At 54.3% G+C, this 12,394-nt stretch overlaps 1 protein-coding gene across 1 annotated transcript in view; it reads left to right on the forward strand.

The window, feature by feature from the left end:
- The window catches only part of LOC125643752 (cytoplasmic phosphatidylinositol transfer protein 1), a 44,032-nt gene that overhangs the window by 21,457 nt on the left and 10,181 nt on the right, over positions 1–12,394 (forward strand). The window contains exons 4-9 of the mRNA XM_048866865.2: positions 4,919–5,007; positions 6,830–6,837; positions 7,537–7,608; positions 9,663–9,758; positions 10,294–10,449; positions 11,370–11,433. Coding sequence (XP_048722822.1) covers positions 4,919–5,007; positions 6,830–6,837; positions 7,537–7,608; positions 9,663–9,758; positions 10,294–10,449; positions 11,370–11,433 — 485 coding nt within the window. The remainder of the gene's footprint in view (positions 1–4,918; positions 5,008–6,829; positions 6,838–7,536; positions 7,609–9,662; positions 9,759–10,293; positions 10,450–11,369; positions 11,434–12,394) is intronic.

A 12,394-nucleotide genomic window follows, 5' to 3' on the forward strand; every position in this document is an offset into this window, starting at 1 on the left:
TTAACGAGTCCCCAGGTAGGTTACTGCCTTCCCAACTGCAGTGTGTCCTCAAGCAGGGGGTGGTCAGGAGGCAGAAGTCAGCCCCATAGTTAGTGGTGGCAGGGCCAATGGCTGCAGTTGAGAGCACATTTCCCAAGGGGTCCAGAGTGAATAACGACCATCTGCTCCCAGGGAGGGAGCCCTGTCTCTCCCCACTGGGGGGAAACACCCCATCCTCAGCCACCGGCTGCTGGCAACACCAGCGCTCCACTCTGGGCTCCAGGAGCTGCGCTCTCCCATTCTGCGCGCTAGTAATGGACACACCCCGCTGGGTTACACATGAGTGCCCAGTCCCTGGTCTTCTGGACACCTGCAGTGTGCACCGAACCACTGCCTCCGGGAAGCAGGGTCCCCCCATTTATGGGTTTCACCTTCGCAAAGTTTGCACAAGGCCCCTCGCCAGTCTGCAGTAAAACCAAACAGAGCTGGAGACAGAGATTCAAATAAAAGCAAGTCAAAGGGTTTGGAAACAAAAGGTTACCAGTAAAAGAGAAACATGAACCCCACTCGATAGCCTGTACTTATTCCCAGGTTACTTTCCCATCTAAGGTATTTTTCACCCAATGGTTAGTCTTTGCAATGCTTGTCCAGTTCAGAAAGTTGGAATCCACCTTTCATGAGACAGCCCCTCTGGCAGAATTTCTCCTCTGTAAAGGATACCCCAGCTCACCCCACCACCAATTCTTCTGCTCCTCTATACTCACATGCTATTGTCTCTTAGCCCAGGGCCCTACGTCTTCAGAGCACCCTCCTGCAGTTCCTTTGTTTTTGTAAATGCCCAAGTCTCCACCTGGGCCACAGTAAACACATTGCTGTCTTCTTGGAGGGATCTCCATTACGTCTGCCCTGAGACCCCACCTCAGCTCAGGAGACAAGACTCACTTTGCAACCTAATAGTCTATATTTTGCATATCTCTTAACCTATTAGTCCTGTTCAACCCCCTTGCAGTAACCATGACAATCAGCTAGTTCTTAGCTTTCATCTCCTTCGGTGAAACACAGAGAAGATGGGGTAATATACCTACCTGGGTAGGTCTGTGTCACACCCCATATGGCAGAGAAGGCGGTCAGGCTGTTTTCTGACCCCCTTTCCCTCCTCACACACCGTAACCTTTTGCCCCAAAGATCCAGTGAGTCTGGAAGGAGCAAAGGCTCTGTCTAGCAGCCCTGCTCAAGAAGGAAAACGGTGTCAGTCAACTGATGCACCATAGAGAGCTCTAGGGAGAACGCCCCAGGCTGGCTCAGAGTTTGGAAGTCAGACTACAGCCCTGTGGGGAGGGTGTTGGTTGTGAGGAGGGGCTTGTGCAGGGATCGCCCCAGCGTGATGGGTTCTATCCTGTTCGCGCAAGCTAAATGATGATAATGTGCTGAGTGCACCAGCCATGTGCAGGGCACTCCTTAGAGCTGTCAGGAGGCAAGTTCCCTGCCCCCCACATTCTAAATGCTTTCTGGTTAGAAATCCTTTTCAAAGCCTGGCCAGACGCTGGGGCCATATACCTGATCAGACTGTTGGTCCATCTCGCCTGGTGTCTGACTTCTGGCAGTAGCCAGTAGTTGATGTTTCAGCCAACCCCCACGCTGGTTGCATGCTATCTAGCAGCACAGTGATCAGCTTACTCCTTGGTACCTGCCAAATGGAGCAATTTGCATCTGGCCTGCTCACACCTAGCGCTCCTTTCAGTTTGTATTTAGTCACGAGCCTCCCTGGGGCTGAACATGTCTTCCCTGTTCTCGTAAGGTGTCAGTCTGCCCATGACTCTGGAGAGAGTTGCAATCTCTCTCTCTGAGCCCTTATTGCTGAGACAGGAGATGACTCTGGGGGGCCGCTCCAGAATGAAAAATGCAGACAGCTTGCTAGCGAGCTCAGTGCTGCCACCTAGTCCAGCCTTGCTGCAAAATACCTGTTATTAAAAGCACACCAGCAGGTTAAAAACCCTACCATGCTGCTGCACTGAGCTTTGCCAATTGCCTTGGAAAGCTAAATAAGTATTTGCCAATAGATCAGCTCAATATTTGCAGTATTCAAGCTATTCCCTATGACTCATAGGGAACTACAAGGAAATAACTCAGCCACTATTTAGCTAAGGTAACAATGGCAAGGTTTTAAGGGCCAGCTCTTATATTTTAAAGTAGCTCCTTATTGAAGTATTAACAGTTGTGATTAGAATGGAAAGAGCTTTAGAAACCTCATGTGCCTGTCATCACTGTCACTGGCTGTTCCCTTTTTGCATAGCACTCCTCAGGAGCTGGAAAACTGGGTTAGTCAGTTTTGGTCAGTTTCACTTTGAGGTTCTCATTCAGCTAAGGGGGGAAGAGATAATCTGCTTCAAGCTTGTGTTCCCTTTTTTGACCCGAGGGCTAGCCAGAATTCGGGTCTTGTAGTCTTTTCCAGTTGGGGGGAAAAATTGATGATGGAGTCTGGTAGTGTTAAGCAATTTTGTTTGTTTCCAAGAAACATACGAAGTCCTGTTTCCCTGAATGCAGGAGGAGCCAAAAGAACAGAAGATCGTATCTTTGCTTACAGCCCCATGCCTCCAGGCTGTGTGTGTCTTTTGCCCCTTCTTATTAGTCTCTTTCTCTCACACACACACCCCGCTCCCAAGGCAACACCCTGGGGACCCCTGTGCCTTCGTAGTTCAAATTGTTAGGGTGGGCTCTCGTACCCCCTTTGTCTTAGGTGAGTCTGCTCAGCTGTCTCTTACAGCTGTCTTCAATGAGGGGTGGTGGAGGCTCATGCTCACACCTGACAATGTAAAGGGTTAAGCCAACCCACAACACTTAGAACTGGGAGTACAGGAGAGCTCAGTTTTCTTGCAACGGTGTCACTGTTTGGGCTAGTCAGTTATGCCCAATTTCCAAAGTTGGGTGACTAACGTTCCCATATACAGGCCTCGATTCCGCAAAAGGGACCCACCTGTCCACACCCTTAGGCTTACCTCCTGTCCCTTGGAAAGCAGTGGGACTCCTCACCGGCATTTGCAGAACGGGGACTGTAGGTGCCAAGATCAGTGATCTGATTTACAGAGGTGCTGAGCTCTTGCAGGGAAATGGAGGGTGCAGTGGCTGGGCACCTCTGTGCAGGCGGCACTTGTTTAGGTGCCTGAACATGGATTGAGAAGCTGAGTTTGAGGTGCCCAGCTCTGAAAACGTGGCCCAAGCCTTTTGGCATTGGATGAAGCAGGAGAGAAAAATGGGCACTACTGAGGGAGCCGAGGAAGGCAGAGCCTGTCCTCCCACCCAGTGGCAGTGCAACACTAAAGATCTGTGTGTCCGGCTCGTTATAGCCCCACAGCCTGATCTTGCCACATACAGAGCTCGCATTGACTCCAGGGGCCATGTCAGACCCATAGAGGGACTGCAGGGACTCCAGCAGAGTCACCAAAGTATTTTATGGGCACAGAGTCCTAGGGTTGGTCCAGGATTCTCTGTCTTTCTCAGGGCATCCCTACAGCTGAGTTGGAGAACCCAATTACGTGACCACTGCAAACTGTAGTGTAGACAGGACTCTTTAAACAAGCTGAGACCCAGGGCTGTCCGTGGCTTTAGCCCCGTTACAAGGACTCAGATGGGTTCTGCCTACACTATAGTGCTTAGTTGTCTGATACCGGGGTGCTTGGCCTGGGTTAGCTGAGTGGGCCTTTGTCTCTGTGTTTCACTGACGCTCACTCTCACTGCCCCTTCCCCTGGCTTTTGTCTCTTTCCCATCCTTGGTTTTCTCTTCCATTTGCTGCGGCAAAACCCTCTGGCTTTCCCCTTGCTGATCCGTCAGCAATTGCGAATAGATTGGAGAAGAGCACCGATGCCTGTGAACTGGCCTTGTGCCCTGGCCCCCTCAATAGACGGAGGGAGGCGATGGACAGCTTGGCTATGTGAGACAGCCCTGGCTGGACTGCTCCGTCTCCTCGCAGCGCATTGATCAGCTGCTTACCCACAGAGAGAGCTGCCGGTGCTAGACAGGGTATTTTTAGCCGAGGTGCTCACGATTCCCCTCTTGGGGATGCTATTTATAGAGGCTGAAAATTAATCAAACCACACCTCATCTCTCCCTCTCCCCCCCCCTCCAGCTCTCCTCCAATGAGGAGGGAGAGATGAGGTGTCACGGCGAGCTGGCGTGAGCTGACTCTTCATTTCCAGCCCCGGCTGCTGCAGCTCTGCCTGTGAGCGGAGGCTCCTTGCCCAGCCCAGCGACAGTCATCTCCCCCCCAGGGCACACATACACTGGGTCCCTTGCCCCAACACTGCGGGGCCTGTGCTTCCAGTGCCTGGGGGGAAACACTTGGCAAAAGCAGTCGTTGGGAGCAGGGGCCTGAGCTGGCTCCCCTTGAAATCAAGGGCCCAGCTGCCTTTGCTTTGGTGGGAGCAGGAGCCAAAACTGTGTTCCCTGGAGGGGGAGGAATGCATGAGAGGCTGGGCCCAGGTGGGTGAGCTGGGAGGGCGTGGGGCTGTGGGGGGCTGGATGGCGTTGGAGGGGTGCAGGCTGGCTGGGGAGCATGGCAGTGGACCCACTGGGGAGTGTAATACTGTGTAGGGGGGACAGCTGGGAAGCACAGTGTCTCCTAGCTTGGCGCATATGGAGCTGGGAAGCCGCTGGCTGGTTCGGGGGCTGCAGGACTGGAAAGGTGTGAGGAGCTCAAGCCTGGGCTCAGGGCAGTGAGGGCTAGCTGGGTCCCACAAGGTGGGTGCAGCCCCTCTCTCCCCCAGGGGTGGCCCCTGCAGGTCAGCACTGAGGTGCATTTGGCAGGGATTGTGCTGAACCTGCTGTGGGGGCGAGCAGAGGAGTTCAGGCCCAGGGCTGTCGGTCTAGAGGGCTGAAAACCAGCCGAGCTCTGTGTGCTAACAAGAGCCCCCCGCTCTGCTCTGCTCTTCTCTTCCCCTGCAGCAAGCTGCCCAGCTGGGCCCGCGCAGTGACACCCCGGATATTCTACATCACAGAGAAGGCCTGGAACTATTATCCCTACACCATTACAGGTAAGAGGCCCCCAACCCTGCCCCCCACTCAGCCACTGCTCTCTGGGCATGCTGAGAGACCCCATTGTTCTCCTCCTCCCCGTCCTCCAGCTGCTTCTCCCACCGGCACCGGTCTGACAGGGGAGTGACTCCCGACTCACACCGGCATAGGGGACAGCAGGCCCAGGCCCAGATCCTCCCATTGTTGGGCACATCAATAAATACAAAGCTATTCTCCCTGCGCCCTCTGGCCTCCTGAGACAGGGATTCAAAGTCCTTCATACCAGGTTGGGGGACCCAGTCATCTGTCCTCCCCACTCCAAACACACACACAGGGCTTTGTGTTGCAGTGTGGACAGGCCTAGACCATGTGTTAGCTGTCCCTGGTCCCATCTCCACTGCAGGACTAAGCCTTGCTTGAGCCGTCCCATGGCTGGGCTGCTGGCGGCTCCCCCCCACATGCTGCCAGCAGAGAAAGCCGAGCACAAAGAGTCCTGCCGGGCCACTGCAGAGCTAGGAGTGCAGGGAGCGAGTCCTCAGCCAGAGCAGATGAATGTGGAACCTCCCGCAGGGTCCTCGCTGCCCTGGCTTGCCAGCAGCTGCCTGAGCCCTCCATAGGGGGCGCTCTTCTCCTGCTGAAAGGGACGAGGGTTGTCATGCCAGGCCGGATCCTGCACAGCAGCCCTCGCCGCCTTTGGATGGGGCCGTTCCAGCATCCAGCTGTGTGCCCAGGGATTCCCAGTGACCCATGCCCAACCTGTAGGATTCTGCACAGTATGACAGTGCCAGGTCCTCATCCAGGGCCTCCCGCATAGCCCAGCCAGCTGCACCTCAGATACCTCCCTCAGCAAAATCCAGGCTTGTTGTTTACTGGAAATGCTGGACAATAATCTGCTCTAGAACAGCATGGAGGGGAATCCAACCAGTCAGGCCCCTAGCAGTGCTGAGTGCCAGCAGCGTCTGTGTCCTCTGCCCACAGACATTGGGCCTGAATTCCCCGCTCCACACAGAGCAAGCTGCTTCCCCTCCCAGCAGCACGCTGAGTGAGGCACGCAAGGGTGAGGCAAAAAAGGACATGCTGAAACCCAGCCCCATTCATCATCGCCAGCATATTATCCTTGATTTTTGAAGTTCAGGAGTCAATTTCATGAGGGTTTTAGAGGGTTTGACAACTCTCTGCATTGGCAGTGGGGACTCCGCCCCGGAAGCAGGGGGTCTCTCTGGTGGGGTGGAGGTCCTTTGCCCAGGGAGCAGGGGGCTCTCGAGCTGGATTAAGGGTTCTTTGCTCCAGGAGTAGGAGGGTCTCTCTGGTGGAGTTAGGAGGTCCTTCCCCCTGGGGAGCAGGGATCTTTCCAGTAGGACTGGGAGTCTCCCCTTGGGGAGTGGGGTTTGTTTCTAGGCCTGAAGAGAAAAGCTGCTCCCCCCTTCCCTTCCCCTGCATTGTGCAATTCTGATGGAGCCAAACTCCCCTCTTGGGAGGATCAGCTCATCACACCTTGTGTCACTAAGCAAGGCAGAGTTTCCTAGTGGTCTGAGTGTGGTGCTGGGAGCCAGGAGCCCCATGTTCGAATCCCAGCTCTGGTACAGTCGGTCTGTCTGCTTGGGCAGATCCCCCACAGATCCTCCCTGCAGTAACTCTGCTGGCATAGGGAGTGGCAGCAGGGGTGCCTTACTCCCCCGCTTGGGGAGCTGTCTCATTGTTTGGCTGGACTGAGTCACAAAGTGACACTTGGTTGCATGAAGACCCGGCAGCCGTTCATCGGTCTCATCTCTCTCGTCTTTCTCCCTGGCGCCCTGCTCTCCTGCACTGCCGGACCCTGTGATCGCCGTGCTGTCGGCACAGAGTACACGGTAAGAACAGTGACTTGACATTATACTGATCCCAGCACCCCTACGGGGCTCGCCACTGGAGCTGCTGGTTGGCATGGCCCTGCTGCATTGCTAGGCATGGCTGGGGGGCGGGGGATGTGTGTGCAGGAGAGTGAATTCAGAGCAGCCCCATTATTTTCCTGGCTGGTAGTTCAGAGGCTAAAGCACCAGCCCCTCTTGTACAGCTAGACTCAGTCCCCTCCGCTCCCTTTCTCCATCTATCATGCTTACAGTGCGCCTGGGGTAGATGGCCCCACGGCTGGCCCCGCCCCACCATCTGGCCAGTCCCTGACCTGGGGGCAACTCAGGGTGGTTCTGCCTCCAGCATCATTCACTCCCAGGGCGCAGGGAGACTGCGATGAGGCTGCGCTAACCCTCTCCTCCCTACATCGGTTCCCTCCAGGGCAGACACAAGCAGGCCAATGAGCTGGTAGGGAGGCGGCACTGCCCATGCTGTGCCTGGGTAGATAGGGGGCTTTAGTGGCCTGGGCTAGCAAGCTGGCACCAGCGCTGAATTGCCCCGACAAGCAATCTGATGAGAGCCTCTGATGATAAGTGGGTCTGACATGGGGTTCGCTGGGGGCCATCAACGGAGAGGAGAACTCGACCCTGGGCTGGCCTAGCTAGCGTCGGGTGCCGTTCTCCAGGCTGGCTTGTAACGGCCTGTCCCTCTCTCTGCAGTGCTCCTTCCTGCCAAAGTTCTCCATTTACATTGAGACCAAGTACGAGGACAACTGCGGAGACAACACGAATGTAAGTGGCTCCAACACGCACTCCACACACTCTGCCACTCCTCTACCATATTTGCTGAACTCCATTGGAACCAGCCATCCCTAGCCCAGACCTGCCCAGTGCCTCTGGCTGGGGTGCTGAAGGGGACGCTTTGGGGTGAGGCCCTCAGGCTTCTTTCCCTATTGCATGGGGCAGTGGTATGCAGCCCCGCACCACTCCAGTGACCTTCCACTAGGTGTGTTTGGGCTCCTGTGTATGCCCGGGGGGCATATGGCTTCTCCCAGAGGAGGCCAGAGCCTCCGGTCCAATTGCCTAGGCAGCAGGCTCCCTGGGGCCAGTGTGGGCATGCCACACGTGACTGAGGACATCGCTCAGACCCCAGGCATCACTCTGTTGGCAGCATCTCTTCTGAGTGAGCCTGAACATTAAAAATGGCCATGCTGGGTCAGACTAATGGTCCATGTAGCCCCCCAGGCTCCTGTCCTCCGACAGTGGCCAATGCAGGTGCTTCAGAGAACAGGTAATCATCAAGTGATCCATCCCCTGTCATCCAGTCCCAGCTTCTCGCAATCAGAGGCTGGGGACACTCAGAGCATGAGGTTGCATCCCTGACTGTCTTGGCTAGTAGCCATTGATGGACCTGTCCTCCAGGAACGTATCTAGTTCTTCGTCAAACCCCGTTATAGTTTTGACCTTCAGAATATCCCCCGGCAACAAGTTCCACAGGCTGATTGTGCGTTGTGCGAAGAAGTGCTTCCTTTTTGTTTGTTTTAAACTGCTGCCCATTAATTTCATTGGGTGACCCCTGGTTCTTGTGTTATGAGAAGGCGTAAATAACACTTCCTTGTTCACTTTCTCCACCCCAGTCATGATTTTATAGACCTCTAGCACATCCCCCCTTAGTCATCTCTTTTCACAGTCTTTTTAATCTTGCCTCATACAGAAGCTGTTCCATGCCCTTGATCCTTTTTGTTTTCCTTCTCTGTCTGTACCTTTTCCAATTCTAAGATTTTTTTTTTTTTTGAGATGGGGGTAACCAGAACTGCCCACAGTATTCAAGATGTGGACGTACCATAGATTTCTACAGTGGCATTATGATATTTTCTCTCTTATTACGTATCCCTTTCCTAATGGTTCCTAACATTCTGTTCGCTTTTTTGACTGCTGCTGCACATTGAGTGGATGTTTTCAGAGAACTATCCACAATGATGCCAAGATCTCTGTCTTGAGTGATAATAGTTAATTTAGACCTCATCATTTTGTATGTATAGTTGGGATTATGTTAGCCAATGCGCATTACTTTGCATTTATCAACATTGAATTTCATCTGCCATTTAGTTGCCCAGTCACTCAGTTTTGTGAAATCCCTTTGTAACTCTTCGCAGTCTGCTTTGGACTTAACTATCCTGAGTAATTTTGTATCATCTGCAAATTTTGCCACCACACTGGTTACCCCTTTTTCCAAACCATTTATGAATATGTTGAACAGCACTGATCCCAGTACAGCTCCCTGGGAAGAACCGCTGTTTACCTCTCTCCGTTCTGAAAACTGACCATATATTCCTATACTTTGTGTCCTATCTGTTAACCAGTTACTGATCCATGAGAGTACCTTCCCTCTTATCCCATGGCTGTTTACTTTGCTTAAGAGCCTTTGTTGAGGGTCCTTGTCCACATGTTTGTTGACTTCCACAAAAATTCTAATAGACTGGTGAGGCATGATTTCCTTTTACACAAGCCATGTTGACTTTTCCCCAACAAATTGTGTTCATTTATGTGTCTGATAATTCTGTTCTTTACCATAGTTTCAGGCACTTTCCTGGTACTGAAGTTAGGCTTATTGTCCTGTAATTCCCTGGAGCCTTTTCTAAAAATTGGAGTCATGTTAATTATCCTCCAGTCATCTTCAAGGAGCTTTCAGGAGCCCTCCCAGCTGGCAATGGCTCTTGCCCATCACAGAGCTAGTTCTAGGGCCCATTTCCCTGCTAACTTGTGTTGGCACTGGGTGGGTGTGGATGGGTGCTCAGGGCCCGCTGAAGAGGATGTGTTTCTTACCCTGTCCCTTCCACCCCCAGATCTTCCTCAGTGACAAAATCCTGGGCAATCATGAGGTCACCTTCCTGGATATCGCCTTTGATGAGATTCCTGAGCGCTATTACCAGAGCCCAGAGGTAATGCCAGCCCATGAGGAGAACAGGGAGTGGGCAGGATGCACATAGGTGTTGCCAGCACATCCTTACGCTTCCACCCACCCTTGTCACTGCTCCGAACACACACTTACAGGGCCTCACACCAACCCGCCAGCCTACCCCTGTACCCACACCCGCCTGCCCAACCAGACAGCTACGGACCTGATCCTCTACAAACCTGCTCCTCGGCTCTCCCACCTGGCCTGCTGTGGCCTCCTTGGCCCTCCTACCAGGTCTGCCTGCCCCTGCCTATCCACATTCCTGCCCATTCATACATTCAAATCCACCCATCCTCAGCTGGGAGGTCCGGTATCAGTGAGGCCTGGGCCAGATGTTCTTGACCACCACTATTAACCATGAGCTATTCTAAGTGGGGAGGAGACCAACTCTGGGGCTGGAATGAAATAGAGCATTGAAACACCCACAGGCCATGGGGTTGGACTAGTTCCTTTCTAGTTGTGATTGGCATCCAGACTTGGCATGCTGAGCTGCCCCCCTCTGTCCCTCTCCACGGCAGGACCCAAGGTACTTCAGCTCAGTGAAGACGGGCCGGGGGCCCCTGAGAGAAGGTTGGCAGGAGCACACCAAGCCCATCATGTGCTCCTACAAACTGGTCACGGTCAAGTTTGAGGTGTGGGGGCTGCAGACACGAGTGGAGCAGTTTGTCCACAAGGTGCGTGCATGGTGGTCTGGCATTGTGGGCGGGGTGCTTCTGCCCCTCCCATGAGACAAGACCTCTGGGTCCCCAGGCGCTGTGGGGAGAGAGGCAGCAAGATCCCAACGTTCCCATGTTCCAGCCAGGGTCCCTGTCTGACAAGGGGAGGTCAGGCCCACACAGCTCATTGCCTGGTGGCAGAAGAGACCCCCAGAGCACCGCAGCTCCAGACCTAGATGAGCACATGCCCAACCCATGTGAAGACTTGAGAACCCTGCAGTCATTAGCACCTGATCTGGGATTATTAGTAGACCGTGCTGGCTGTGGCTATGTTTTAATGAGCTGGTTAAAGAATGAGTGTGCGTACCTCTATGTGTGTGTGTGTGTGTGTGTGTGTGTACACAAGCATACATACAGAGGTACCACTGCCCGCTACTAGATGGAACCTAAACCTCTCAATTGTGTGTCATAGCCCCTATACTGCTAACCCTTAATGGAGATTATCCTTGAGCTCAAGTGACCTGTGCTTTTGGTGCAGGAGAGCGGGAGTCTTGTCGCCACTGTTGCAGTTATGGTCCAGGTGGACATGGGCTGCGCAGCACAGTGACAGCTGTGAAGTCCTGCATGGCCACAGATTTCTTACCATGTATCATATTGTATCTGGATGCTGGCTCTTGCCCCAGCCCTGCGCACTGAGAGAGGGCACAGGCTCTTGCTGCTGCATGCAGGAGCTCAGCATGACAGACCATACTTCTTCTCTCTGGAGGGGCCACCTGCTCTCTGCCATGAGGAGCTTTCGGGGCTAATTCAAAGCCGTCAGTTCCAGGACTCTGCCGACCTCTGACAGAGCGGGGGGGACTCAGGGCTCAGAGCAGAGGGATCTGAGGTGGGGGAGCCCTGGCAGTGCCTGCTGGGGTATAACTGTGCTGTGGTTGCAGGTGATCCGGGACATCCTGTTGATAGGACACCGGCAAGCCTTCGCCTGGATAGACGAGTGGTGCGGTGAGTGAGCAGTAGATGAAACCCACGGTGCAGCGGAATGCAGGAGCTTCCTGCCCTGGTCCCTTCTGCCCCCCCAGCCCTGGTCCTTGCCCTGTGTCTGGGCTGGGCTACAATGCCAAGGTTTCCCAGCAGCCCCTCCCTGCCACAGTGAAAGGGGCCGTTCACATTGGAACATGGGGCCCAGCCATCAGAATGTTCGTCCCTTCCCAAGGCAAACCCACTCTCCCCAGACCTGCCCTTCCAGGTGCCCGCTCTCTCTCTGCTCCTGGCTCCATCTAATGCAGGCAAAGCACCGGTGTGAGCACTCTCCTGGTGCTGGGAGCAGAGCTGCCCATGGCAGGGTCACTGCCAGTGCTGGACTGGGAGTCAGTCCCTCCCACTGATAAAGGCATGTGACCCGTCTCATGCCCCAGGGAAGGTTGGCGCTTCCTCCAGGGCTGAACTTGGCCCCGTAGATTGTGAAGTGTCACTGCTTTGGGCTGGGAAGCCGTATTTGTGGTGCATAAGGCAGCAGAGACAGGGGGCTCCTCCAACCCCCTCGAGGGGGTGCTGTCCCTTTCAGGGTGTCAGTGACCGTTGAACACGAAAATGCTTTAGAGATCATCTCAAAGGGGCAGAGTCCTGTCCCCTTTGCTAACCCCACTAATTTCTCCTCCCCCCCACACTCCAGCTGATGCCACCGTTTCCTGGCTTTTCCTCTGAGTCTCATTGCTGCTGGGGCTTTTCATTTCGCTGACTCAACTTCTGAGCCCCCCACACCTGCACCTCCCTTCCAGTCCCACACGAGCCCTTTCCCTTCTGGCTGGCACAGCTGCACTGCTCTCCCCCCTCTTACATCCCCCGCCCCCAGAGTCCTTCACTGCATGTCCAGCTGGCGACAGCCACGCGGTGCTGGGGGGCTAACCTGGGGTTGGCGTTATGTTCGGGATACTGGGGTGGGACAGCAGGAGACGTGCCCAGG

This window comes from Caretta caretta, chromosome 10 (genome assembly GCF_965140235.1).
Source record: "Caretta caretta isolate rCarCar2 chromosome 10, rCarCar1.hap1, whole genome shotgun sequence".
Taxonomy (NCBI): Eukaryota; Metazoa; Chordata; order Testudines; family Cheloniidae; genus Caretta; species Caretta caretta.